This window comes from Hirundo rustica, chromosome 20 (assembly GCF_015227805.2).
Source record: "Hirundo rustica isolate bHirRus1 chromosome 20, bHirRus1.pri.v3, whole genome shotgun sequence".
In the NCBI taxonomy this organism is placed as follows: Eukaryota; Metazoa; Chordata; class Aves; order Passeriformes; family Hirundinidae; genus Hirundo; species Hirundo rustica.
In genome coordinates, this window is record NC_053469.1 from 9,326,247 (window position 1) to 9,353,208 (window position 26,962).

The following is a 26,962-nucleotide window of genomic DNA, read 5'->3' on the forward strand; positions in this document are numbered from 1 at the left end:
CTGCTGAGAGGCTCCCAAAGGCAACCCTGACCCTGGGAGCTGCAGTGGAGACAAGAGGAACAAAGGAAATGTGGGCTGCAGGACTGTGCACCTGTGTCAAACACAGAGACCACCTTTCCTGTTCCCCCACAGGATATCACATGCTCCTACACCAAGGGAGAAATAAAGCACCAAGGTGGTGAAGGGAGGGGAGTCACTGCCCTCACACAGCATTTCTGAGCTCAGAAAGAAGAAAACCACACAGAGGGGGAAGGAGCAGCACCAGGAGGGAGTTCCACCTCAACTTAACTACGGTGTTTGGGTTTTTTCGACACAGCTTCAGGAAACAGGAGAGTCTCCTGAGCATGACTTGGCACTCAGAGTGCTCAAGTCCCAGGAAACAAGAGCTGATGGGGGGAAGAAAAAGAAGGAGGTTTAGATCAGGTATCAGGACAAGGTTCTTTCCACAGAGGGTAGCTGGGCACTGAACAGGCCCCTGCACACTCCAGCTGAGGCAGCAGCAAAAGCAGAACTGCAACAGAAACAGGGACACAAGTGAGCCATGAACAGGCCTGCCAGCCTGGAGCTTTGGGGCGACCCAACTGCAACCTGCCAGTGCCTGAAGGGAGCCTTCAAGGAAGATGGAGAATGGACTCTTCACAAGGGCCTGGAGGGACAGGACACAGGGAATGGCTTCCCACTGCCAGAGGGCAGGGCTGGATGGGAGATTGGGAAGAAATCCTTCCCTGGGAGGGTGGGCAGGGCCTGGCACAGGGTGCCCAGAGCAGCTGTGGCTGCCCCTGGATCCCTGGCAGTGCCCAAGGCCAGGCTGGACACTGGGGCTTGGAGCAGCCTGGGACAGTGGGAGGTGTCCCTGCCCATGGCTGGGGTGGCACTGGATGATCTGAAAGGTCCTTTCCAACCCAGGTAATTTCTATGATTCTTTTTCAAAAACTGAATCTCACTCCACCTACTCTCAACCCCTACTGTCACTGAGGAACATCACAGTCCTGCTCTTGGTAACTGGCTTCACTTCAAGCTACTCCTTTGCAGAAAAGCTGGGAGGAAAGGGAGAGACTGGTTCATCTTCTGGCTCTCTTTGTGAAAGCCCATCTGAGAAAAGGCTGCTGGGGCTGGTGGCAGCAGTGGACATCTCTGAGAGTGCAGCACATCTTACCACATGCCACAAGAGCTGGAACCTCAAACAGGAACTGGTTTCAGTGGAACTCATCTCCTCTGACTCTTCCTTCTCTTGAGCATCTTCTCCAGGGACACCGAGAAGGCCAAGGGAAGCCAGGATCAGCCTCAAGAGCCCACACCACCTGCTCAGCCACACCAGGGCTCCACACTTACTGAGCAGAGTTAAACACGCAGGATGCCAAGCTTTAAAATATGTTGTTTGGTTTTTTTGTTTTGTTTTGTTTTTTTAATAAAATGTACAGTCAGATTTTAAGTGGATCTACAAGAAGACAGTCAGCTACCTTTAAGAAAAGTAAACCTTGCAATGCACTGCATACAGTTTTCTAACCAGCAAGAGCCAGTGAGCTGGGTGGGCTGCAGCATTTCCTGAAGGAGCTTCAGTGGCTTTGTTCTTGTTTCCACCACGTGGGCAGAGACACCCAGAAGGCAGCAGAGGCTCAGTTCCTCTCCCCTCAGTCCTGCCCTGCAGCTGCAGCTCAGCGTGAGGCTGGAGTGGGCACAGTGGGCAGCGGCAGCTCCATGGAGGGAGTCTCAGTCACTTCAGCTGGGCTGGGCTTGCGGAGCTCCAGTTTCTCGCTGAGTTGGTTGTAAAGCTCCTTCACAGCTTCCCCACTCTGCAGGATGAGAATAAGGGAAACAGGACAGTCACACTCCACTCTAGCCAGAACACCGAGTGTGCCTTCACTGTGTGTGTTTAACACAAACCAGCACAGAGGAGGAAGCCACAAGGTAATCAGGCCACAGCTTGGCACACTTGGCTCGTGTTCCATTCAACAACGTCCGGTAAGGCAGCTGCTTTCATTTGTAATCAGTTTTCCCTTTCTCCTGTTCCCCTTCCTACCTGCTTGGTGGGCTCCAAAGCTTTCTGGAGAGACTCTAGTTTGGCTGGGGCCACTTTGTGATGCAGATGCAGCAGCAGCCTGAGCACATGTCTGTGCACATTCTCCTTCCTGCAAGAGCCATTTGAAAGCTAAGTAACCAAGACAAACAAACCAGAACAAGGAAGCCACAGCAACAGCACCAGAATAATTCACCCCACCATAGACTGTTACAATTTTCCAAAACCCCTCAGAATTGGAGCTTCTGTAGAGGGTCAACTTAGTGTAAGCACTAACACTGCCTTAGACCTTCAAGGATTCAAGGAATTGTTCCCTAGAGTGGATTACCTGCACAACCATGAGGAGGGAGGAGATTTTAAGCACAGTGTGGAGGAAGCAGCAGCACATGCTGCTATGCCCCAGCAGTAATTTCAGCCACTTTTAGGAAGCTTTCTGGAGGCTGAGCTTGTCTGCAGGCCACCAGCTAAAGGAGTGAGTGGCCAGAGGTAACAACAGACTTCTGTGTGCTCCTGATACTGCAAAGAGCTGAAGTTAACTCCACATAACCGGAGCTACTGCAAAGCCTGAAGGATACTCTCCTTTGCAACTCCAACTTAGGGATAATGAATTGCAGTTTAGATAATAATTCGCAGTCAAGACATAACCATTTTGCTGATAAAAACTTCATCCCAAAACATGCCACCCTTCCTTGAAGGAAATCAGCATCAGGCTGATATTTCCACTGCCTGTGAAGAATCTGGTGAACTATTAAACTATTGTTCAAAGCAGTTAAACCTCTGTCAGGCATTCTGTGAACTCCCTCTTGCCAGTGAGAAAAATCTGTTTCACCTGGAGCAGGCAGTGAGGAAGAAGCCATCAAAGAGACTGGTGCAGAACTCCTCCAGTGCAAACTCATCACTGAGCAGGGTGAGGTTACCAGTGAGCAGATGCAGGAAAATGTCACTGAAGGCCAAGTCACTGAATGTCTCAACTACAAAACATGGGAAGAGACAGAGACTGACAAGGATGTGCCAAAACCTGTCCACACAGCTCCTGTTCCTGCTGAAAACCCTGCAGTGAAGTTTCATCATAGAATGGTTTGGGTTGGAAAGGACCTTAAAACTCATCCAGTGCCACCCCTGCCATGGGCAGGGACACCTCCCACTGTCCCAGGCTGCTCCAAGCCCCCATCCAGCCTGGCCTTGGGCACTGCCAGGGATCCAGGGGCAGCCACAGCTGCTCTGGGCACCCTGTGCCAGGCCCTGCCCACCCTCCCAGGGAACAATTCCTGCCCAGTATCTAATCAAAGCCTACTTTCTTTCAGTCATTCTTTTCTCATTTCCTTTGACAACAGGCAGCCCAGGCAGGTGGCTTTGATCTTTCAGACATAAAAAATTAGGAGCAGATTGCTTCAGAGCTCTCCTGCAACTCATCCCAGAGGAGTCAGTGAACAAGGTAATACTGGTGAAAAAAATTAAGGCTGTGTTCAGTCCTATTTTGTTACCAGTTTTTTTTACCACACAAAGCCAAGCCCCAGCAACTTCTGGCTGCCTGCAATCACTGTGGGCAGCAGCAGAACTGGGGCACCTGCTTTGTTATCTTTTAGATTCATTCCAAAGAGTTCTCAACTGATCTCATTGTTAATGGAGCCCTTGATGTAAGGAACCACTGACCTCAGCCACTGTCCCTAAACTCTCACATCAGCAGAAAACTGCAGAACCCAAACACTCCTGCCAAGACTCACCACTAAGTCACCACAAGAGCCAAAGGCAGGACATTATGTTCTGCCATCCCTTTCACTCCAGGTTTAGTGGCCACCCGGGTGTCCAGAACAAGGGAAACAGCCACAGAACAGATGATGAGACAAAAACTTACCCAGTGCTGGGAGGAGCCTCAGAAAAGCATTCTTGTTCCTCTGTTTGGTGATGTGAAGGATGTAATACAGCCCAATCTCACAAGCTATTCTGTTCTCCTGCAGGAACCTGTTATGGCAGAAAAAAAAAAAGTTTATTCATTAATAAAGCTTTTTTTAAAGTACTTTTGGGATAGTTATCAAGCAGGTACAGCAGTGGCTAACCTCACACCCACTGACAGGCAGCTGTTCAGTGAGTGAGCAGATGGATCATCCCTATGTTCGCTACCACACTCCAGAAAAACTGAACATTCAGCAAACAGCTGGATTTAACTGTGAACATTTCTAATGTATTCATGATAAAAGTGCTGCTCAAAATGGGGTTTAGAAGAAGCCCAAATACTCAAAAATTATATGAAGTCCAATACTGTTTTAGTCTCCCAAAAGTCAAACGTCAACACTGTGGTAGAGGAGAGCACAACTACCAGGACCCAGTATCCCAGATTCTGGCACACAGACAAGAATTGTGCTAACAATCAGTGGAAGATCTGAACACAACAGAGCACACAGAGGTTTTAATTATCTTTCTGACATCCCTGGAGTGACAGTTTACAAACAGAGAAAGAGTGTGGGTGTCAAAAATGCCAACTTTATAACTTCCAATAGTGCTCTTCAACACGGGTACTCATCCAGCTGCACCCAAATATCACCCAAAACTCAACATTCACTGCCTGGGAAGCTGAACAGAAACACCAAATACTCTCATATTGAATGAGAGAATGGTCATCACAGGAAATATTATTTTATGTAGATAAATTTTATTCGAGGGAGCACAAGGGAATCCTGTTTTGTTAAAGTTCAGACTTGATGAATTAGCACTGAACCTTATCCCAGGAAGCCTTGCCTTTACCACAGGCAGTTTTCCCCTGCAGGTGAGGCTGCTTTGGTGCCAGACCCTGCAGTGGGTGCAGCCAGGCACCTACTTGGTGAAAGCCTCGGGAATGGTGCTGGGGTAGGGGATCGGTCCCTTCTCCTCCGAGGGCAGCTTCTGATCCACAGTGAAGGTGTGGTCATCCACCACAAAGGACATCAGCAGGGGCAGGAACCTGGTGATCAGCTCGGCTTCCTTGGAGGGAGGGAAGGACAGAGGGAAGAGAACAAAGCCATCAGCAGTCACTTCATGCCACCTAATGGTCCTGAAGTGCTGTGACAAAAGCAAGGCAGCGTGAGGAACCTCATCCCACACTGAGGAAAACCAGACATCCAGTTCCAGTCAAAATTCCTGAATAATTCACTTCCACATGTTCCGTGGTAATTAGGAAAACTCTACTTCATCTCACTACAGAAATATTCCTGCTCAAACCCTGTCTTTGGACAACTGTGTAGCATTTCTTCTGAGAGACCCTTCCCAGCACTGCTGCAGGCATGGGACGTGTTCAGGATGACATCAAACTGCTGGTAGCAACAATTACAGACTCCCAGCATGGCCCAGGCCTATTTGTGGTAACACAGCCACAAATAAATCAGATTTTAAAGACTGATTCAGAGACTCCCTGTGGAAAGAAACTGAGCATTTTCCCTTATAGGTTCATGAGAGAGCACAAATCACAGTACCACCTTCAGAATGACTGGTCACTCTCACTGCTACAGTCCCAGTGTTAATGCACACCCTCCCTGGCATGGTTTAAACATCCCAGCAGCCAGGAGTGGGTGTATTTTGGAGATTTCAAATGTGCCCCTAGGTATTTATAAAATATTTACTGCTTTATAGTTCAGAACAGAAAGAGCAAATTCCTCCTGAGGAACAGCTCTGCTGTGCTCCTGAGGGTTGGCCCTCCTGCCCTCAGCTGAACTACACCAGGGATTCCTGTAATACTGGGAAAGGATTTCTAAAGCATGGAAAGGTTACAGTTCACTGTGGCACTACACTAAACTGCTGTAACAGAGAGTTGGGAGGGGAAAAACCATTTTCCTTGTCAATGAAAAGCTTCTAAACTGCTACCAGAGTTTGAGACCAGTCCTGGAAATCCTGCTTTCCTCACACACGACATGTTCTACAAACCCATCAGTTGTGTACAACTCCAGGAAAAATGAGAGCAATGAGCAACCAGTGGAGAATTTAACAGAGGAGGATTTTACACGCTGATTTTAGAACAGTAAGGACCAGGCACCCATGGAAACAAAAAGGTAATGGAAGCTCACAGCAAGTCCAGAACAGCTACCACTGTTTTCTCCCAAGAAACCTCTGAAGAGACATTTGGAGAACAAATGCTTAATCAGGAATGCAATAAAATAATAAACAAGTCGAAATTTGATTAATTGTGTTAAATTCTTAACATCCAAAGAGCTCACCATTTTTGGTTCCTTGAAGACTTGGCTGTCAATCATGTCCCAGGCCCCCTGTCCCAATGACAGCATCCTAAGGAGCAGCAGCAGATCCGGGCTTTCCTCGAATTTTAAGAGAAGGAAAACAGCTTTTTTGATCTTCACTTGAAATACTTATTTGGAAGCAGTGGTTTATATTCAAAGCTGTTCTGGATTAGCTTTGTCCAAGACTGCTAAAGGCATTCAGCTCAAATTAATTGAAAACTGATCCTCAAATGGGCATCAAGTAACCGCCACAGCTCAGGGTTTGTGGGGCGTTGTAAATTTATAATGCAGCAGGAAGTCTGCAGCCATCTGAGCACATCTTTTTAAAATGTGTCCAGCCCAATTAGTGCATTGGAATATAATGTGTGAGGGGACAAACCAAGTCACCTCAGCAGAAGAAAGGAGGAGAAACGGTGTGTAAGAATGACAATTTTTTTGTTTGTTTGTTTGTTTATATTGTGTCCTGAAATCCAAATGACTTTCAGTCTTAAATTGTCACAAGGAAGTTACTCCATGCAACAATAACCTTTAACAACTCAGGGATAAACCCAGCCAGCGGCTCCCATTGTTCAGACACCTGTAGGGTGCCCTTCTTTAACACCTCTGCACCTCCTGCAGACTCCACTTACAGGAACTGTTTTACCTCAGCCACCAGACCAGAACTGTGTGAACAAACCCACGGCATTGACCGTGGCAGGAGAAAGGTGCTGCTGTCAGATAAACCGATGGAGGGACAAAGCAGGGAGACACAGATTCTACACATCATTCTGTGTTTGCACAGCTGCCAGGCAGAATGAGCCATGCAAAGAATTTGTGGTCAGTTTGGAGAGCTCCAAAATGCCCATGTCCCAACAGCTCCTGCAGAGCTCTGCAGCAGGTGCAGGAATCATGTTTCCCTTGTTCCAGCTGCCATGTTTGGGAACTTGATGAGACTTGGACAGTGCCAGTCCTTCCCTGATGGCTGTCAGTCAGCCAGGACCACAGCTCAGGTCAGGTACACAAGCTGCAATGCTTACCCTGGGTAAGGTGTCCTGCCCAACCAGGTCTTGCAGGTGCCTTATGGTGCTCAAGGCTAAGGTGTTAATGGCAAAGGGATCACACAGGATCATGGATAAGTCCCTGAGAAGAAGTAAAAACCAAACAATTATCATACATAATAATCAATGTACAGGTCCAAACCCAGCTGTGTGCACCTGATGAACGTTCTCCTGCCTTGTAAAGAAATAACATTCATAGTGGTTTTGATGTGAAAGAGCACAAAAAACAACTGCTGAAAGTCTTCTGCACTGAGATCAAGCACAAAATCTCCCACAGCCAACTGAAGATCTGCTGGGTGACAGCCCACATGCAGTGGAGCTCTGGTGGGCACAGCTCTTTGAGCTGGCAGATTTTGACCATCTCCAGAGATGCTAAGGACAGAAAGGTCTCAGAGGCTTTTGAAAAACAACAGGTAAAAGTGAATTCTCAAATAATTTAAAATAGAGTGGACAAAATCTGAAAGTACCAGCTAAATAAAATACCGTGAGGGCACCTTCCAGAAACATAAGTGTACCAGATCACAGCAGGGGTGTCACTTGAAGCTAATGAAGTATTTCAACTGACAAACATCACCAGCCCATTCTCTGGGGGCTTAAAGCCAGAAAAGTCATTCATAATGAGTTATTCTGACTCCCTAAGAAAGGCTCCTGAATTTTGTTATGAGGCCACAGGGGAGACCCAAGAGTGGCAAGTGAAGCAGTGCAAGCTCTGCCACCAGGACACGCCCAGGGCACTGAGGGATGTTTGGGATGTGACTGCACAGAGGGGCTGCTGCAGGTTTGCTGGCTTTAGGGAGGAATTAACACCTACAGCACGTGTCAGATGTTGTGAGTCCTAGGAAGCCATTTTCAGTTTCCCAATAAATTGCCCAAGTGCCTTACCCCAACACTTGTTCTTGTCCTTTCTTCACCCCATCCAGGAATCCTTGCAATTCCCGAGCTCTCTTGTTGTCCACGAACTTCTCTCGAATGCAGGCGTCGAGGCACCAGGTGAACTGTCACCAAATGGAGGGAGCTTTATGAACTCATTAAACCAGCAATAAATCACAGAGGAAACAGGCTCAGAATGACCTCAAAATATCTGCAACTGAGATGCTTCATTAAGGCACCTGGGCATAGTACCCCACTGGTGACAAACACAGAGGTCAGAAAGGCCAACACCTCAAAAGGAGGTTAGGAATGCCCAGGGAAGTTAACCTGGGGTCACTTTCTCCACTTCCAGGGAAGGCATTTCCTAGGAATCAAGGAGCAGGCATTTATTAAATCCATCACTGCCCTGCACACCCGTGGATTTACATAAGTAGGAGACTAAGAAAGAAGCAGCGTCACTTAGAAATAAAATGTGGTTTATTTTGGCCATTGCAATAGCACTCCCACTCTCTAAATAAAGGAATATTGACAGTGGAGCTGTTTCTGCTTTAGAGCCGTATTACTGAACTATTTTTTAGGCAGAATACATGTAAAACCTAACAACTACTTCAGAGAAAAAGCCTTGTTCCAGGTCAGAGTGATGCTACCATGAACAAGGGGCCAGTAACAAGATCCTGCTGTGACATTTCCACATCTCTCACTTCCCAATATTCTAATTGTTTCATGGTTTCTTATAATTCAATATCCACAGTATTTACTGTCACACACACAGTTTACTGACAGATGGCACATATCCACAACTAAGAGGAAAGCCTGGAGTAAGAACCTGGGGCCAGCTGATGGTTTTCATTATTTTTGCAGCATCTACATAGAAGTCAGATTAGACATTGCTTTTAACACTGCCAAAGTACCCCAAATGTGAATGATTCATGGGTTATGAAATGAAAGCAAACTGCTGGTTAACCAAGATGAAGTTTTCACCTGAATTCCAAGGAATATAAGATGACATTTAGGTTCAAGGTCTGAACTCTCTTTACAGAAAGGACTCATCTTCTGTGGGCTCTTTCCAGAAAATTCTCCATAAATACCCCCATCTGTCCCACATGATTGGTACCTTGTGACAGGGGTCAACAGTGCAGATCTCACTGATCTCCAGGTCGTGCAGCGACATCAGGAGCTCTGCCCTCAGCGTGCAGTAATGGACATTCCTGGTGCGCAGGAACAGCGTCCTCAGGAACTGCAGCACCATGTCATAGAGCTTCACGTTCTTCCCGATCATCTGCGTCAGCTTCTGCACCACCTGAGCTCGGAGTGCAACAATGTGGCCTCAGTACCAAGAGATGCTCTCATTCTACTCACACACAAATGTGAATTAATCATGTCAGGTGATTTACCAAGACTGAAGCATCTGCAGGGACATGAGGTCCTGAAAAGGAACTGTTTACTCCCAAATTTGAAAGAGCATTCATTCAAGAGACGTTCACGAAATCCTCAACAGCCGTAACATGCTTTTTGTCTCAACCCACAAGTTTCTTTTTTCTACCCTTCTGATTCTCCCCCCATCCCCTCGGGGGAGTGACCAAGTGGGTGTGTGGTGCTGAGTGTGCAGCTGGGGTTACAGCACAACTCTGCAGGGCAAACCTGGAGTAAACTGCACCAGAGCACTGAGACCAAACGATTCTGAAACAAACCAGGCCTAAAACAACCCCTCATGTAACAGATGTGCTGTCCTCTATGACATTAAAGCTTTATACTGCCTTATAGTTAATTTAATTCAAAGAGCAACTTTTCTGGATGCCAATTAACTAGAACTTTCTACATACTTTTTTTTTTTTTTTAAAGCAACTTCGGTTGAGCTATATCTACTAAAAAGGTCCCAAGAAAGCAGATTTAACCTATCAGCATCCTCAAACTGATGTTAGAGATGTTTAGCCTTCAGAACAGCTGAAGTGCATTAAAGCCAGACTGCACAACAGAGAAAAAAAAAATCTTTTTTTAAAGTGCATAAACAGCTTAGAACATTCATCATTTATTACACAACAACTAAAATAATTCCTGCTGCCTTCATCAAGATGCATAGGAGAAAATGGCCTGGTGTTCCCTGTAAAAGTTTGTCCAGCTGAACAACTTCAGCAGCAAAGGTGGGCAGGGGAAAACAGACCCTGTTATGTGATGGTTGATTGGAAGCTGATAAATGCCCCTCACATTGTGAGGATTTCCTTGTTCTTACCTCTCCCTGGCGTCTCGTTTTGGGAGAGGGACTGAAGAAATTTTGCAAGAAGGAAATATCATTGCTGAAGAGAATGTTCTCCTTCTCCAGGATGTATTGCTTCAGCAGGGGTGACACCTCATCCCCAAAGAGAGCCTGGTTGTCCTGCCAGATCTGTCTCTTCACCTCCACAGCACAGGCCTTGTACAGGTCCTTATCAGCCATCACCAGCTTCAGCTTCTTCTCAGGGACCTGCAATCCACAGAGCAGTTCCACAGTGAGCAGCACCTGCCTGACTGTCCACGTAACACATAACTGACTACAGGGGGCATCTAAATCATGGAATCACAGAATCCTGAGCTGGAAGGGACCCACAGGATCATCCAGCCCCTGTCCCTGCACAGACCCCCACCAACCCCACCCTGGGCATCCCTGGCAGCGCTGTCCAAAGGCTCCTGGAGCTCTGGCAGCCTCGGGGCCGTGCCCATTCCCTGGGGAGCCTGGGCAGTGCCCAGCACCCTCTGGGGGAAGAATCTTTCCCTGCTCTGCAGCCTGAGCCTGCCCTGGCCCAGCTCCAGCCCTTCCCTGGCTCCTGTCCCTGTCCCAGAGCAGAGCTGGGAGCTGCCCCTCGGGAGGAGCTGCAGCCCCCGGGGAGCTCTGCCCTCAGCCTGCTCCAGCTGAACAATCCCAGCGCCCTCAGCTGCTCCTCGTGGGCCCCTCCAGACCCTTCCCCATCGTTTCAACATTTTCCAACAGCTTTAGACGTTTTTTTATCTTGTGCCCTCAATGTGAGGCTGCCCCAGCACAGAGCAGAGCAGGACAAACCTCTCCATGCCCTGATCCCCACCTCAGGCAGTCTGGGCATTCACCCACCTGGTGTAGCAGTAAACCAGCCCTAAGAGACTTCTTCAACAACCAAATCACACACCCTTCATTCTTTCAAAGAAGAAAAAAGATTTAAACCTCCAATGCTGAGATCTGAGGTGATATTTCCAAATTCAGTAACTTAGTGAAGTTCCAGCAGTGTTTTGAATCCATTACCTTGAGTGTAACATGATGCCTTTAGTAAGGAAACTCCTACTACAGATTTTAGTTTCACAGATCTGATTCTCCCTCCTGCCTACATTTAATTGCACTCTTCAAGTCTTACCTCTCAATTGTTAGAGATTTGTAAATCAGCTGTGGAAAAATTCACCTATCAGCAAAAGCAAACTTGACTTTTTAGGAAGCTGCACAGATTTAATAAAATAGGGAAACAGTCTAATCTGATTATGAAAATGTAAAACGCTTTTTGAATTAGTCCACTGAGTTAACAGCACATACAAGAATGTATTGAATCCTCAGTCAGTCCCTGACACTGAACAACAAACCTGCAGAAGGTGCAGAGGGAGCAGAGCCCACCTGCCAGAGGCACACCAGAGATGTCACACCAGCGACACCATGTCACACCAGTGACACACCAGTGACACCATGTCACATCAGTGACACATCACACCAGTGACACCACGTCATATTAGTGACACTGTGTCACATCAGTGACACACCACGGCACATTAGTGACACCACAGCACACCACATCACACCAGTGACAGTACATCACATCAGTGACACACTACTTCACACCAGTGACAGCATGTCACACCAGTGACAGTACATCACATCAGTGACACCACATCACACCAGTGACAGTACATCACATCAGTGACACACTACGTCACACCAGTGACAGCATGTCACACCAGTGACACCACGTCACACCAGGCAAACCAGCGCAGTGGTCCCACCTTGGGCAAGTGCTTCATGACACACATGACCACAGGCTGTATCGAGGGCATCTTGACCAGGGAAAAGCTCTTCTCTAGGAGATCTTCCAGCTTCTTGTATCTGAACAGATGGAAAAGCACGAGACTGAGTACCATGGAGCAGTAAGGGAAAAAAGTGGCCACCTCAAAGCCACTGGAACTCAGACCCTGAGGAACCCAACCTTCCTTTACAGAAGTCGCCCATCCACTGCATTTTCACACAGAATTCCCAGCTCACTCCAAAGAAACTGCTGACAAACCTCTCCTCGACCTTCCCCTCCAAAGCGATGGCAGAGACTCTCTCCAGCAGCTTCTCCCGCAGCTCATCGAACACGGACTGGTGGAACTCGAGCCGGGGGGTGCCGTGCAAGTCCAGGAAGGGCAGGGCATACTGCAGCGAGGGCAGCAGCACCCCGTTCTCCGTCTGCAACACAACCCGCAGCCGGACCTGAGAGCAGCACTCGGGATAACAAATAAAGCGAGGAAAAGCCCAGACAGCACTGGGGCCCGTCCCGTGCTCCCCGGCCCCGCACGGCTCCTCCGCGGCGCCCAACGCACCTGGAACTGCTCGATGGCCTTCAGCGGCTCCGTGCAGTTCGTGAGGGTCTCCTTGAGGTCCTCGCCGTTGGCCACTCCCAGCTCCTGCAGCCCCGCGTACATCTCGGCGTGGCCGGGTCCGCGGGGCCGCTCCCGGCTCAGCTCCCGCTCCTGATGCTGATCCCGATCCCGGCCCCGATCCCGCCTCAGCTCCCGCCCCGGCTCCGCGCGCTCCGCCCCAACCCGCCCCCGCCGCGCGCGGGCCCCGCGCCGCAGCACCAAGGTTCCGCTGCACCAAGGTTCCGCGGCGGCTGCCGTGGGTGTCCCCGGGCTCCCCGCGGCCACCGCGGACCGGGGAGCTCCGTGCGGCTCGGCTGAGCGCCGGGCAGGGCGGACAGGCCTGAAAGAGCCTTTGGACAGCGCTCTCAGGCACATGGAATCACAGAATCACGGAATGATTCGGGTTGGAAGGGACCATAGAGGGACATCTGGTCCCACCTTCCTTTCCAAGCAGGGTCATCCCAGAGCACACGGCACAGGATTGTGTCCAGACGGTTCTGGAATATCTCCACTGAGAGAGACTCCACACCCTGTCTGGGCTGCCTGTTCAGTGCTTGGTCATCCACACAGGAAAGAAATTCTTCCTCATATTCAGGTGGAACTTCCTGGGTGTCAGTTTCTGCTCTTGTCCACTGCTGGGCACCAGCAGCGTCTGGTCCGTGCTCTGACACCACCCTTTAGATATTCATTGATGAGGTCCCCTCTCAGCTGTCTCTTCTCCAGACTGAACAGGCCCAGCTCCCTCAGCCTTTCCTCGCATGAGAAACGTTCCAGAACCTTGACCAACTTGCTAGCCCTCCACGGGACTTGCTCCAGGAGCTTCCACATGGAGAGACTCTTGGGGGTGTCCTGTGCAGGGCCAGGGGTTGGACTTTATCCTTGTGGGTCACTTCCAACTCAGTAGATTCTGTGATTCCATGTTTCTACGCAGCAAAACTCAGGGTTCCTGGGAGTGTCTGAGGCTTCCCTCCTGGCTGATCACGGGCGGACAGCAATGAAAAGAGGAAACCACCAAAAACAGAGAAGTGTTCTTTTCCCCATTGCTGGTTTGCTCTTCAGATCCATGACCAGGCTGTGGACACGAGCAATCAGCTAATTGCCTCAGTGCAAGCAGCCACAGAGTTTTCTTCAGAATTTCCATTTTCGGGGATGAGACTTTGTGACACTGTCAGGAGAAAGCGGGAATGTGTTTCATAAAGCCTGAGCCTTGGTTCTTTTCCGCAAGGAGGCTGGCAGGAAGGGGGGCTCAGGCCCTCAGAAACAAAGTAAATCCAATGACAAGCAGTTTCCCCGCTTCTAATTTGGAAGCTCACACTGCCAGATGTGGAATACCAAAGGGATGAGCTTTCCCCGCTTTCTTCTTATTACACAGCTGAGTTCACCCCACATTCTGTTTACCTCAGCGCCGCTGCCTGGGGCAGTTTCGAGGTTGCAGCGGTGCCGTGGCAGAGCTCGCACTGGGACGGGCACGGAGCCCTCCTGCTATTTACGGACGGCAGCGATGGAGGGGAAAGAAGAGCTGCCTGACGCATCCAGCCAGGCCCACGCGTCCTTGTGGTCCCTGTGGCTTGGGGCTGGGCTGAAGTCAGAGCCTGGCCCCGACCACGCCTTTCTGCTCTTTTTAAAGGTTGTTAAAGCAGCCGGTGTCAGTTTGCTGCTTCCTCTTTCGTGAAGGGAGAAAGCTCTCCATGTCTTGGCGTGAGCTCCTTCCTCCCTGGCTGGTGATCGTGGCGGGGCTGACGGGCATCGTGCTGCTCTGTGTCTCCACCAAAGATGTGCCCATGGCCCCGCTCAGGACCAAGGTAAGGGCTCTCAAGGGGTGAGACAGGCAGCTGAACTGGGCTGGTTTGTTGCTTTTGACATTATTTTATTACCGAGCTCCTTACAAACCCAGGAGGGAACTGGAACAAGACTGTCAGGACAGGTTGGCATCTTCCAAGATGCTGTAGGTTTTCGAAGCAGAAACAAGCTCACCCCTTTGATTGGTCAGGGAATACAGGCTGGATATGTTCCATGGATCAGTGGAGACGCTCAGGGCAGGCTGAGGGGAGCAGCCCATGCCAGGAGCTGCCCCGGAGCAACAAAGATGTGGTGTCAGTGCAGGGAAAGAGTGAGGTCTCTCTCAAAAGTCAGTAGGAATGTGCCCCTGAACTGCTGCTTCTATCTTAAAGTGTCTTTCATGCCTTCTTCTCTTTGGTCCTACCTTGATTTCAATCAAAGAGCCAGCGTCCTCCTGACAGCTGGGTCAGGTCTGGGGAGGGGGGTTAATGCCCACTGCTCTGTCTCTTGATGCTCCCATTTCTGAGCTGAGCTCAGTGGGACACCATGGTTTAACCCAACAGAAGGAAGTTATCCTGCACATTTAGATAGCACCCTTCGTCCATGTTCCTCTCAGAAATAAAACTGCATTAAAAACCCCCTTATTGCTCCGCGTTCTGTCCTTTCCTGGTGTTGAGCTGGACATAAATGTGGTGATCCCTCCCCTTCTCCCTTGCGCTCTCAGCAGCAGCCTCTAATTTTCTGAAGGAGGAAAAAAAAATTCCATGTTTCTCCACCAATGCCATTCCTTTCTTCCTCTTCTGCGGCAGCCAACATGTCCCTGCTAGAAATCCGAGCTGTCCCTGATGTGGGAGGGTGCCAGCAGGCTTGGGCAGGGAGCTCCATCCTCCTTCCGCATTGCTGCTCCAGCCCAGCCCCACCAGCCGGTGGCCTGGGTGCAGGACTGGTGCATCTGGGAGCTGCAGGAGGGCAGCCGGCAGCCAGCCTGGCTCAGAGGCTGCAGCCAGCTCTATCTGGTGCTGAAACCCTTCTGGTGGCATTTAACATCAACCTCTCAGGAGCTTTCTCCTCCCACACAGTCACAGCTCTATTTGTGTGTGAGATGCAGCTTCGACCACGCACTGCCATGGAGCTCGTGAGTTCCCTTCCCGTCTGTGTAGGAGATATCCCAGACTGGGGTCGTGTAATAAGGGGCAGAGGAGCCCTAGGCTAGCTCTGGAGCTGTCTCTGTGTGGAGACATCCAGAGCTGTGCTGCAGGATAGTCCAGTGGCCTCCTCTAGCTCTCCCTCTTATACTGGGAGCAGCAAGGCTTGGTCAGCAGCAAACAGACAAGCACTGGGGACAGACACAGAGAGCCCTTGGCTTGGGCAATAGCAGAGTGGACAAGGGACTGAGCTGGTCATGTTCACTGCTGCTGCTCTTCCTGCCAAGATATCATCTCTGAGGGGCTGCTGTGCTGTATAGTGTCTGTGCTGGTTCCTGCAGCTCCCACAGCTCTGTCACATCAGGGCAAACCCAGCTTGTGTCACATCATTGCTGCAGCGGGACAGCAAAGAGACACAGGATACCCGTGTTCCTCAGGACAGGCGAGCTGCAGCCCTCCAACTCCTGCACAAAAGCTCAGCAAACCCATCAGCAGCAGAGTCCCAGAATCGGTGGAGAACTTGTATAGTGCCATCTCCCACTGCTTTAGGACCTGTTTTTCCTGAGTTCCAGGTGGCTCAGCTCTCAGGGGAAGCCCTCTGCCTGGTTTCAGGAGCAGCTCCAGTGCATGCCACTGTATGGCTGATGTGTTTCTGGGCGTTCCTCCACTCCTGCTGTTCCTCATGTATATTAAAAAATGCAGACGGTTCCCTGCAAATCCTCATCACCCTCTGGCTTCACCTGCTCTTTGGACGTAACAAGCAAACTCAAACTCTGCAGTGCAGGCCCAGGGGTCACCCAGAATACCCACATATGCTGGGTAACCCTACAATGTCAATCAGCATGCATTCAGTAGTGTTTTTCAGTAGAATGTCTTGGGGTTTTTCCAGTATGGCATTGTTCTGGATGCCGGCCCATCCCGCACCATCCTGTTCATCTACCAGTGGACAGCCACCAAGGCAAACCAGAGCGGGGTGATCCGAGGATGCAGCTCCTGTCCTGTGCAAGGTAAGGTGCCCATTTCCTGCTCTATGGTCTGTGGGACTGGCATGGGATAGATGGAAAAACAGAGACCTGTGCATGGACCAGTGCCACAAATTCCTCGGCTCCTTCATCACCCAGCTGTGCATGGAAATAGTGAAGCACAGGTTGCTTATTTTCAGCATGGCTCTTCTCAGCTGGGCAGATTTAGCCACACACAGCTGGACATCAGGCTCCTGGCAGTAGCAGATGTCAGGATTTTGGGGCTGCTGCAGGCAAGGGAAGCACACAGAGAGGATGAGGCTTGTCCTGGTGTTTTTATGGATCAGTGGTAGAGGCAAGGTTGCTGGAGCTTCTCACCCAGGAGAGGCAGTGAACAGCAATGGAGACAAATCTGACTGCAGGGTGACTCCTGGTTATCTTCTGCCTCCTCTTCACTGTGCCCTGGCCAGGAAGTGGGATAGCTGCAGCACAACACAGCAAAGACTCCAATCCCTTGTGTGGTGTTTGACAGCACAAGCATGAGTTCAGCTTGCCTTTAGGTGTCATGTTTCAGAGAATTTTGGGGGTTTTCCTCATGAATTTGAATCAGTTTGGCCCCACCAATGCCAGCTGAGAGGGTTTCATGCATTAATGCATGGGGTTTTCCTTCCCTATCTCCTAATCTTTCTTTGATGTTAAAGCCTGGTTGTAGCAGGACGCTGGGAAGGACTGAGCCCTCAGCAGCAGTGTGCTGTGGGAGGGCAGCTGCACAGCAAGCAGGGAATGGGGTTTGTGCTCTTGCAGGCTGTAAACAACACAAATCACACACAGAAGATGCAAGAAGGGCTCGCTGAAACCTTGTCTGTGTCCCTCATTCACGGCTGGGTTAAGCAGCAGCTCTGTGAGGCAGTTTGCTGTCAGCAGCAGCACAAGAGGCCCGGGCAGGTCTCCAGCCCAGGTGTGTGAGAGTGGCCCTGTCTGCATGGCTGCACAGCCACAGCCCTGCAGGGGCTGCAAGGAAACTGCAGCTCAGCCCTGCACAGGGCCTCAGAGAGCAAAGCATGTGGTGAGGGAATCAGGAGAGTGGGGAAGGGAGGCTCTTCCTGGGTAGCAGTTCAAAACCAACATTTAGGACCCCACTGACTTGCTGGAAAAATGAGTCAAGGCTGGCACACAGCTTCCCTCTGCAGAGCACTGGCTTCCTCCAGGGCACGGGGGTCTTGCTTGCTGGCAGGGGCTTGGTGGCTGGAGGAGATAGGTGACACATCAGCTTCTGTGTGTCCTTTCTTTATTTTTATAGCAACTTAAGCCACATTTCTTCCTCTGTGGACTGACAGTTTCAGCTGTAACAGCAGTCATGTGGCTGGTATGGATATCTCAGCTGCAGAGCTAGGGGAGTCTTAGTGTAATTTGGGATTTCTATGCACATGTGTTTTGGTCCCAGTTCCATATTGGAGTGGGATCGATACCTGGAAGACCTCCTTCATTCCACCTGTGACAGATTCTGTCTTAATGACATCCTAGGATAGCGATCTCTGGGGTAACAGCTCTCACAGTTCTCCCATAACTTCCCTTAAAATCCCATTCTGTTCTGTGTTCCTCAGGTCCAGGAATCTCCAGCTACTCAGATTCTCCTCAGAAAGCTGGGAAGAGCTTGGAGCCATGTTTGAACTGGGCCCAGAACGAGATCCCAGCAGAGCAGCACAGCCAAACCCCCCTGTACTTGGGAGCCACCGCCAGCATGAGGCAGCTGAAGTGAGTGAATATTGCAAGGCCACATGCAGAGATCAGCACACATCACTGGATCATTGTGCAGGCATCTCACCCTGTGTGCTCTGCAGTGTGAGCCATCCCCAATCTGCTAGTCAGGTAAACCTTCCTCAGGCCCTGAAGAGAGGAGCATGGCATGGCCGTGTCTCCACGTGTTGCCCCAGGCAGCCATGAAGATGACAGTCCTGCAACTGCTGCCAGGCCGGTCGTGTCTCCTTCACAATTACACTTTCACAATTAGTGCTTGGGAAAACACCCATCAGTCTGGAAGCTCAGATGTTTTCAGTTTGTGTGACAGCCCACATGGGCTTGCAGGAGTGTTTCCTGTCAGCAAATTGGAAATGGTGGTGGGAAGGTTCACCTTATTACACACACTTTTGTGGATCTTCTTCTCAGTCACCACATTACTGGGACTTTTATCTCCTTTTAGACACTGGGGAAAAGTAAGGTCTGAAGGGGAGCAGGCCAGTGGGTTAGGGGCCAGAGGATTTCCTCATTGACAGAGGGTACAAAAGTCCTAAATTCTGAAATGGTGGCACAATTGCTCAAACCATCCCTCTGCTGTTCTTGCCTCCAATGCCATGTGTGGGGAGAGGGAAGCAGCAACAGGAGTAGGATTGTCATTGTGTCTCTGGGCTACTACCCAAAGTAGGGAGCACAGCAGAGGCCCTGCAGTGTGCCCCCACTGCAGGCTGCTCCTGGCAGGGTACTGTAACATCAAACATGTCTTCTTTTTCTTTTGTGTTTAGCCTCACCCATCCCATCCTCTCTGACAGTCTCCTTGCAGCTCTGACTGGCACCCTGAAGTCATCCCCCTTCAACTTTCTAGGGGCACAAATCCTGTCCAGCCCACAGGAAGAGGCATTCAATTGGGTTGCTGTTAACTACGTCCTGGAGAACTTCTTTAAGGTAAAGGATGATGTGGAGCACACAGGGCTGGGCTGAGCAGCTCCTGTTGACAGACAGCCACAGAGACAAGTGGTGGGATGGGTAACCCCTGTACTTAAAACAACGTTTCAGCACAACTTGCACTGCCTTTCAGAGGAGGCAGCTTAGATGCAGCACCAGCTGGTAGGTGAGGTGGTGAGGCCCTGGCACAGGTTGCCCAGAGCAGCTGTGGCTGCCCCATGCCCCCATCCCTGGAAGTGTCTAAGGCCAGATTGGACGGGGCTTGGAGCAACCTGGGATAGTGGAAGGTGCCCCTGCCCATAGCAGGGGGTTGGAATGAGGTGAGCTTTAGTATTCCTCCCAACCCAAACCATTCTGTGATTCCATGGTCATAACTAAGCTGAAGAACCAAACCTCTGCTCTGGCCTTCCATGAATGCATCCATGCAGTTGCCCTAACAGATGTGAGGCTTTCTGGCCAGCACATCCAGGATGCTCTCGTAGATGACCTTACCCCCGGCCATGGGGCATCACCAAGAACTCCACTGCAGCTGTGGCTCAGTGCCTCTGTCAAACAGGAGTTGCTGCTGTTTGTGGAGTGCTGTGGGATTGCCACTGGAATCCAGCTGTGTCTTATGGATGGTAGAGAAGCAGATTCTGTTGCTGCCAAAGCAAAAGCCTCTCTCAGCGAGACACCAGTGAGACCAAGGAGGCCTGCACTGTATTTAGAAGGCACCTTCTAAACAAAAAAAAGAAAGTAATTTCAGTTTTCTTGTTTCACCCATCTCTTCTCAAGCCAAAGGGTCTCAAAAAAACTCAGACAGCAAGAGAAAGGTGGGTTAGACTGAGTTATTCCTCGCCAGGGATGTGAAAAGCAGCTCTGATAACCAGCAGCAAACACACACTGGTTAAGGAATTGTCAGACCTGTTGACAGCAACACGGCCTCCCCCAGCCAGGCACAGAGTGTTTACCCCATGTAAATTCTCCTGCCTGTCCTGCCAGCTTCGGCATCGCCAAAGTCAGTTCTGCAAGACTGCAGGAGATGATGCCACAGGGTTCTTCTGACAGAAGGATCACTTTAGCTTCAAGGAAGCACTTAAAACCCATTATGTGCCCTCTTGGAAATGTCCCTGCCACTCTCCAGCACCGTCTCCACTGTCCCCTTCTCCTGCCTGCTGACACCGCTGCCTGGTGCAGCCATCCAGGCTGGGCAGCCCTGTTTGCCCCCACAGGCTGTGGGAAGGCTCTGTGCAGGTGGCAGTGCCTGTACAATGGCTCCTCTGTTCCCTCCAAAGCCACTGGTTCAGCATCATGTCCTGTGGGCAAAAAGGAGTTGGGCTGGGGGCACCATCGAGCTCCTTTCTCCGTGTGTGCTAATGCTGGCACTTGGTTGTGTCCGAGGTGAAGTCTCAAGGATTGACCTCTCCTGTTCTTTTTGGGTCAGTATGACTGGCGAGGACAGCTGGTCCCCTCCAGGAAGGGAATGGCAGGAGTCCTGTCTGTGGGAGGAAGCTCAGCACAGCTCACTTCTGAGCTGGAAGAAGAGAAGCAGGCCCCAAAGGAGGGAGTGAGGCTGCAGCTCTACGGGCAGACACACAGGGTGCACACCCGCCAGTGCCCTTGCCACGGTGCAGAGCAGCTCCGCAGCAGGCTGCTCTCGGTGCTCATCCAGGTGAGTGCTCAGGGGCACAACATCACTAAATGACAGCTGCACGAGGTGTGGTAATGGGCAAAGTGTCAATCACTTTAAAGTCAATCCCTCTTTACTAGAGGCTGTTTGCATGTATTAGAAAAACACAGTGCATTTGTAAAACTTTCTCTTCCTCGAAGCAGACACACAGGCACCAGTTCAAGGGTTTCCTACTTACAGGTTCTATTTGGCTCCTACTTAAAACACAAGGACAAAATTACTCTCTGAGGTGTCAACATCACCTTCAGAGTGAGGAGAGGAAAGGCTTGCCTTGGTTCCCAGGAACTGCTCCTCCATCCTAGAATGGGAACACCCAGGAACCAACTGGGACCTTCCATTTGGGGTATTTCCTTTGCTGACTTTTAGCCTGAAACATCTTTAAAAGAGCATTATTTAATTTTGAAAACATGCAGGTGTTTTTGTTCTTCCAAACTTTATTTCACTTAGGGAGTGGGGTGGAGGAAAAAAGTGGTATAGGATGGTACAAACTCAAGAATCACTTTAGTCCTCATCAAAACTGTGTTTTTCAAAAATTAACTGTCCCCTGCCCATTCACTTTCCTCCCTATAAACCCCATTGCCCTCATTTGAGGCCTGAATGTCACACAGTGGACACCAAGTTCACCACAGTTATACTGGGAAATTGCTAGAGATAAGAAACACAGATTTTTGTGAGGTTGAACCATCTGGAATGCAGATCAGAACAGCGTCCTTCTTGCAGCTAGAAAGAGCATGGGATGCATGAAATTGTATTTGTGCTCTAAGGGAGGGTGGATAGGGCTGGGACTCATCACCTCTCAGCAGATCCGGTCACTGCACTGACCCTGAGCTCAGCAGGAGCTGGGACCTGGCTGGGCCTCGTGATTGACTCGATGCCATAAGATTTGGCAAAGCTTTCAGCGCCTCCCTGCTCGATCTCAGCATTGCTTGGGGAAAGCATGTTACATTTTGTAACCTTCCTAACCGTGTTACATTCTCTCTTCCTGTGTGAAGCACTGGGACACCAGTGTCCTCTCTTGCTACCTCTGTCCTTGTTTTATTCTGCCTCCAGGAGCAGAGAAGTGCTAAAACCGTGTCCAATCCCTGCTGGCCCCTCACCTACTCCCAGGAAGTGCAGTGGCAATCAGTGCATGGGCCTTGTGCTGCCAGTGATGACACACGGGACATCCCTGGCCCCAAGAAGGTCTTCAACATCACAGGCTCCAGCAATCCCACAGCCTGCATGAGCCTCGTGCAAAGCCTGCTCAATTCTTCCTCTTCCTGCAGCTTCTTCAGACATTCCCTCAGCAGTGCTCCCAAGCCCCTTCAAACCAGGTTTCTGGTGAGTTCTCATTTACACTGGGATAAGCAACTGGTATGAGGAACCCATGAAATGGGACCAGTTTGACCATTAATAAATACAGTGGGAACACCCAGACCATGACACTCCTGCCCCCTCTCCCTCATTGCCACACAGCTGTTCAAACATGGACCACTGGCTTCCCACAGTGACTGTGGGGGAGCTTTTTTCATCTATGTCACTTTAGTGTCTGCTGCTGAGACCAACGCTGGGGCTCCAGGGAGCCAGCAGGGATGGGACAGTCAGGAGCCGTGTGCTGAGCAGGTATTCCCACACCAGGTCTGTGGGAAAGCTGGAGATCCTCTGCCCCTCTCTCAGCAAACTTCTGGTCATGCTGCACCACAAGCACCCTTCTACCTGAGAAACTGGATTTAGTGGCCAAAGTAATTGGATTGTTAAGCCAGGAGTAGCTCAAGCTCCTACGACAAGCTGAGTGCATTTCCAGGGAGGGTAACTATGGAATTTTCCCCAGCTCCCTGCTCCTGAGTCTCCCATGGACATGGTGCCAATCAGCATCAGGATCATCTCCCAGTTCCCAGTACTGGTGAGGTTATACCATGAATATTGTGCTCAGTTTTGGGCCCCTTACTGCAAGAAGGACATTGAGGAGCTGGAGCATGTCCAGGGAAGAGAACAGAACTGAGGAAGAGGCTGGAGCACCAGGAGAGGCTGAGGGAGCTGGGAAGGGGCTGAGCCTGGAGAAAAGGAGGCTCAGGGGGCCCTTGTGGCTCTGCACAACTCCCTGACAGGAGGGGACAGCCGGGGGGGTTGGGCTCTGCTCCCAGGGAACAGGGACAGGAGGAGAGGGAACGGCCTCAGCCTGGGCCAGGGGAGGTTTAGACTGGATATTAGGGAAAATTCCTTCACCAAAAGGGTTGTCAAGCCCTGGCGCAGCTGCCCAGGGCAGTGGTAGAAATCACCATCCCTGGAGGGATTTAAAAGCTGTGTAGATGTGGCACTTGGGAACATCATTTAGTGCTGGGTTAATGGTTGAACTTGATTTTAGACATCTTCTGCAACCAATATGATTTTTTGATTCTATGACCAGTCTACTTATCCAGGCAGGGCCAGGAAGGCTGCTGGATGCACACTGGGAACAGACCTGATTCCATCTCCACACAGCAACAGCTCTGCTCATGTCCCTTGAGCCCTGCCAAGGCACTGGAACCAACCCTGCACACCAAGGGCACCCTGGCAGTGCCCAGCCACTGCCCCTCACTTCCCCAGGGGTAATTTCTCGTGTGCAGTGCAAGGACACAGCACAGCCCCACCTGATGATTATTTCTGCTGCTGTTGTAGGTGGTTTCTGAGGCCACGGACTTCATGAGAGGAACTGTACCTTCTCCTGACTTGGGTCAGGCTGTCAAGAGGTTGTGTGGGATGTCCGTCAAAGAGGTAACTGTGGAATGACTCGGTGTGCAGGGAGAGTGGGAAGCAAGTAACAGTTTGTTGCAAAAGCCCTTAGGGCTCAGACTGACAGAGCTGTAACTTACAGGCTCCCTCAAGAAAAAATTTGGATTTATCTGGATTTTGTGGGGTTTGGTTTTTTGTGGGGTTTTTCTGTGATTTTTTTTTTTTTTTTTTTTTTTTTTTGGAGGTGGGGTTGTTTCACTTTAAGGAAACAGGTTCCACTTACTCATTCTTCTCAAATCCCAGCTGCTGCTGGAAACACCTCAACCTAATTAAAAGAAAAGCCACAAATACCTTTTACAGTATTTTAAGGAGTAAACAGAAAGGCTGTCTACTCACTCCTGAACATCACCTTGTTCTTGCTGTTATCCTTCTGTCCTTAAGTGCAAGGGACAAGTCCACTCAGACTCCAGGGTTGTTCCCATTTCACCTGGGCCCACGGAGCCCAGGCCAGGGGAAGTTTGTCAGTTTTTTCCCTCACTTGGTGGTTGTGAGATCACCCTCATTTACACTTACACCGGTGGAACATCCACAGTAACATTCAAATGGGACGGTTTCTCCAGGGTTTTTTAATGAGCCCATAAGCAGTCCCCTAAAGCATGTTCCTCTGGAAGGAAGAGAAAGATCCCAATGTTCCAGTTGGGAGAAAGGCTGCAGCATCAGCTCAACTTAATTAGAGAGCAGGGAATCAATCCTACCAAGCAATTCACCAGCAAGGCAACCTGGCTGTCAGTCCTGCTGCTCTTGGATCTGGCTTAATAAGATGGGGAAAAAGCAGTAACAGATGACACTGATTTCTACCCCACAGCCCAGTGAATGCACGAAATGTGGTTTCAATCTGCACAGGATTGCAGACACAACCTCTCCTCCAGTCCCATAGTCAGTCTCAGAACAGGAAAGGAGAAGCTGTAGCAGGCCTGAAATTCAGCTACTGAGTATTTATCTCTTTTATTTTTCTCCCCCATCTTCTTTTATTTTTTTCTGGAAATGACACCAGCTAATTAGGGAGTCCCAAGCAAGCCTGGATACACTTGTTGATTACTGCACTGTGTCTGCCTTCATCTTCCATCTCAGTACAAGAGGATACACACTTGACTTTGACCAGCCTGCTTGGACTGCATTCCAGAAGGTCAGTTCCTACAGCACAGTGTTCCCAGTTAGCAGGAGGGCTGGTCCCAGTACAGCCAGCCTGTTCCCACACTGACAAGCCCTAACCAGCTGGGCTTCTCCAGCAGGATGGTTTTGCAAAATGAATTCATAGTTGTGATAAACAAGAAAACCAGTGTCAGAGAGCCAGAGATGACACTTGTCCTCTCTGAAAAAGACAGGAGTCAAAAAGCTTCTCTGGATCAACGCCATCTTCAGAAACCTGTGCTGGCACGGAAGGAAGTACAGCTTGATCTCCACTTAATGCTAAGGACAAGCTGCTGATAACATTTCCTGAGCCAAAAGGTGCTTCCCTACCTTTTTGCAACCACCTTTATTCTCATGAGGGTTGACAAATACCTCATCATCATAGCATCCTAGACTGGTTTTGGATTGGAAGGGAAATTAAAGCTCCTCTCATTCCACCCCTAGCCATGAGCAGGGACACCTTCCACTATCCCAGATTGCTCCAAGTCCCATCCAGCCTAGGATCCAGGGGCAGCCACAACTTCTCTGGGCACCCTGTGCCAGGGCCTCCCCACCCTCCCAGGGAACAATTCCTTCCTAATATTGAATAATGTAACCGAATCTCTAATAAGGTCTGAAATTCCTCCATGATCTGGAGGCCCTAAGGACACGGGGATTTGATTCAGGTCATTCCCTTCACAAAAGAAAAGAAAGCCAGACCCAGACCTCTTCACAGCTGACAATCACAGCCATGATCCCACTCAGCATGGCCAAGTAGTGACCATCAGAAAAGGCAAGGTAATGAGGTAGTCCAGGACCCCCAGGGAGCCCAGCCTGGGAAGACAGAGATAAGCAACCTAAACCATAGGTCTGAGGTTCAGCCAGGGCCAGAGAGATATCTATCCACAATGCAGATGTAAAGTAAAAAAAACCCCATCAGTAAGCAGAGAACTGCTCTCCCGTACAGCACAGCTCAGGAGAGAGGGGTGCCCAGGCCAGAGTGCCTGTGCCCATGGGCAAAGGTGTGTGTGGAAGTGCCATTAAGGCCTCTTGGTGTACTCAGGGCAATTCCTAATTGCAAGCCAAATCCGTGGATCAGTCTCAGAAAATACATACAAAGCCTTGGGCCCATGCACAGAAACACAGCTGGGGCCCAGGCCATCTCCTTCTCTTCTCACCTGTCCTTTTTATGTCAACAGATGGGTGATAGATCATCTGGCTGGACTCTTGGGTACCTGCTGAGTCTGACCAGCACCATCCACCAGGACAGCCCAAGCTTCCTCAAGGGGATTGAGCCAGGGGTCTGGTCCTTGCTCCTCATCCTCTTCGTCGTGCTGCTCATGGGCTCTTTCATGCGCATCTCGTACCGAGTGATGGTCAAGGAGAGCGGCTCCAGTCACAGGAACAGCAGTGTTTTTGATGACTGACGGTTTTCTGCGACTCAAGACTCTTGTCAGAGCACAGTTAACGGGGTCCAGACAGAAATCACAGAGGTGTAAGTCACTGGAGGATGCAAGTGATTTTCCTGCAGGGCTCCCAGCAGCTTGCTGGTACTTGCACTACTGTACTTTGAGACAATGGATCCTGCTCCACAGGAAGTCTGTGATTCCTGGTGGATGGCAAGCTATTCATTCTCCAAACAAGAACAGCCTGCATGGCTCTTCCTTGGGCTACAGCTGGGATTACTCATGTCAGACATGAAATGATGCCTCTGCAGGCAGGCAGGCCAGCCCTGAGCTATTGTGAAGTTAATATTGTATAATCCTGTCAAATCAGAAGAGGGGGTGTCTGAAAAAAGTGCTCTGTCCTCTTCTGTGGTCTCTTGAGAGATGATACCTGCAGTACTGCCATTAGTGAAGACTGGAAGGGTATTAAAATACAATCAGAATATAAGAGCCCACTGCTTCCATGTTCCAGGGAAAATGCAGGTTATTTTCTGCCAGATCTGTCTGTGCTTCCATCTCAGTGATGATGGCCATGTCTCCCTTCCTGCTGACCAGGAATCCTTCAAAACCAATCCTCCTTAGTCTTGGCCTCTACAAAATGCGCAGAGGATCAAAGGAGAAACAAAGGGCACAGGCACACAGCTCAGTTTTTGTGTCTCAGATGAGTCACAGCCACACAGGGTTAAAA

At 50.1% G+C, this 26,962-nt stretch overlaps 2 protein-coding genes across 2 annotated transcripts; one reads left to right on the forward strand and one right to left on the reverse strand.

The window, feature by feature from the left end:
• Positions 1 to 1,357: 1,357 nt before the first annotated feature.
• NELFB (negative elongation factor complex member B) lies at positions 1,358 to 12,891 on the reverse strand. The gene is made up of 13 exons (XM_040083543.2): positions 12,696 to 12,891; positions 12,398 to 12,561; positions 12,120 to 12,219; positions 10,357 to 10,587; positions 9,241 to 9,426; positions 8,139 to 8,251; positions 7,236 to 7,338; positions 6,202 to 6,297; positions 4,833 to 4,975; positions 3,873 to 3,979; positions 2,847 to 2,988; positions 2,021 to 2,129; positions 1,358 to 1,793 (listed from the first exon to the last, which is right to left on the reverse strand). The coding sequence occupies exons 1-13, from the start codon at positions 12,795 to 12,797 to the stop codon at positions 1,656 to 1,658; spliced, it is 1,734 nt and encodes a 577-aa protein (XP_039939477.1). The 5' UTR covers positions 12,798 to 12,891; the 3' UTR covers positions 1,358 to 1,655.
• Positions 12,892 to 14,402: 1,511 nt separating this feature from the next.
• Positions 14,403 to 26,901, forward strand: LOC120761739 (ectonucleoside triphosphate diphosphohydrolase 2-like). The gene is made up of 9 exons (XM_040083353.1): positions 14,403 to 14,536; positions 16,548 to 16,665; positions 18,225 to 18,375; positions 19,140 to 19,299; positions 20,723 to 20,950; positions 22,019 to 22,288; positions 23,606 to 23,701; positions 24,714 to 24,845; positions 26,029 to 26,901. Exons 1-9 carry the CDS (start codon positions 14,423 to 14,425, stop codon positions 26,254 to 26,256), a joined length of 1,497 nt encoding a protein of 498 aa, XP_039939287.1. The 5' UTR covers positions 14,403 to 14,422; the 3' UTR covers positions 26,257 to 26,901.
• Positions 26,902 to 26,962: the final 61 nt, after the last annotated feature.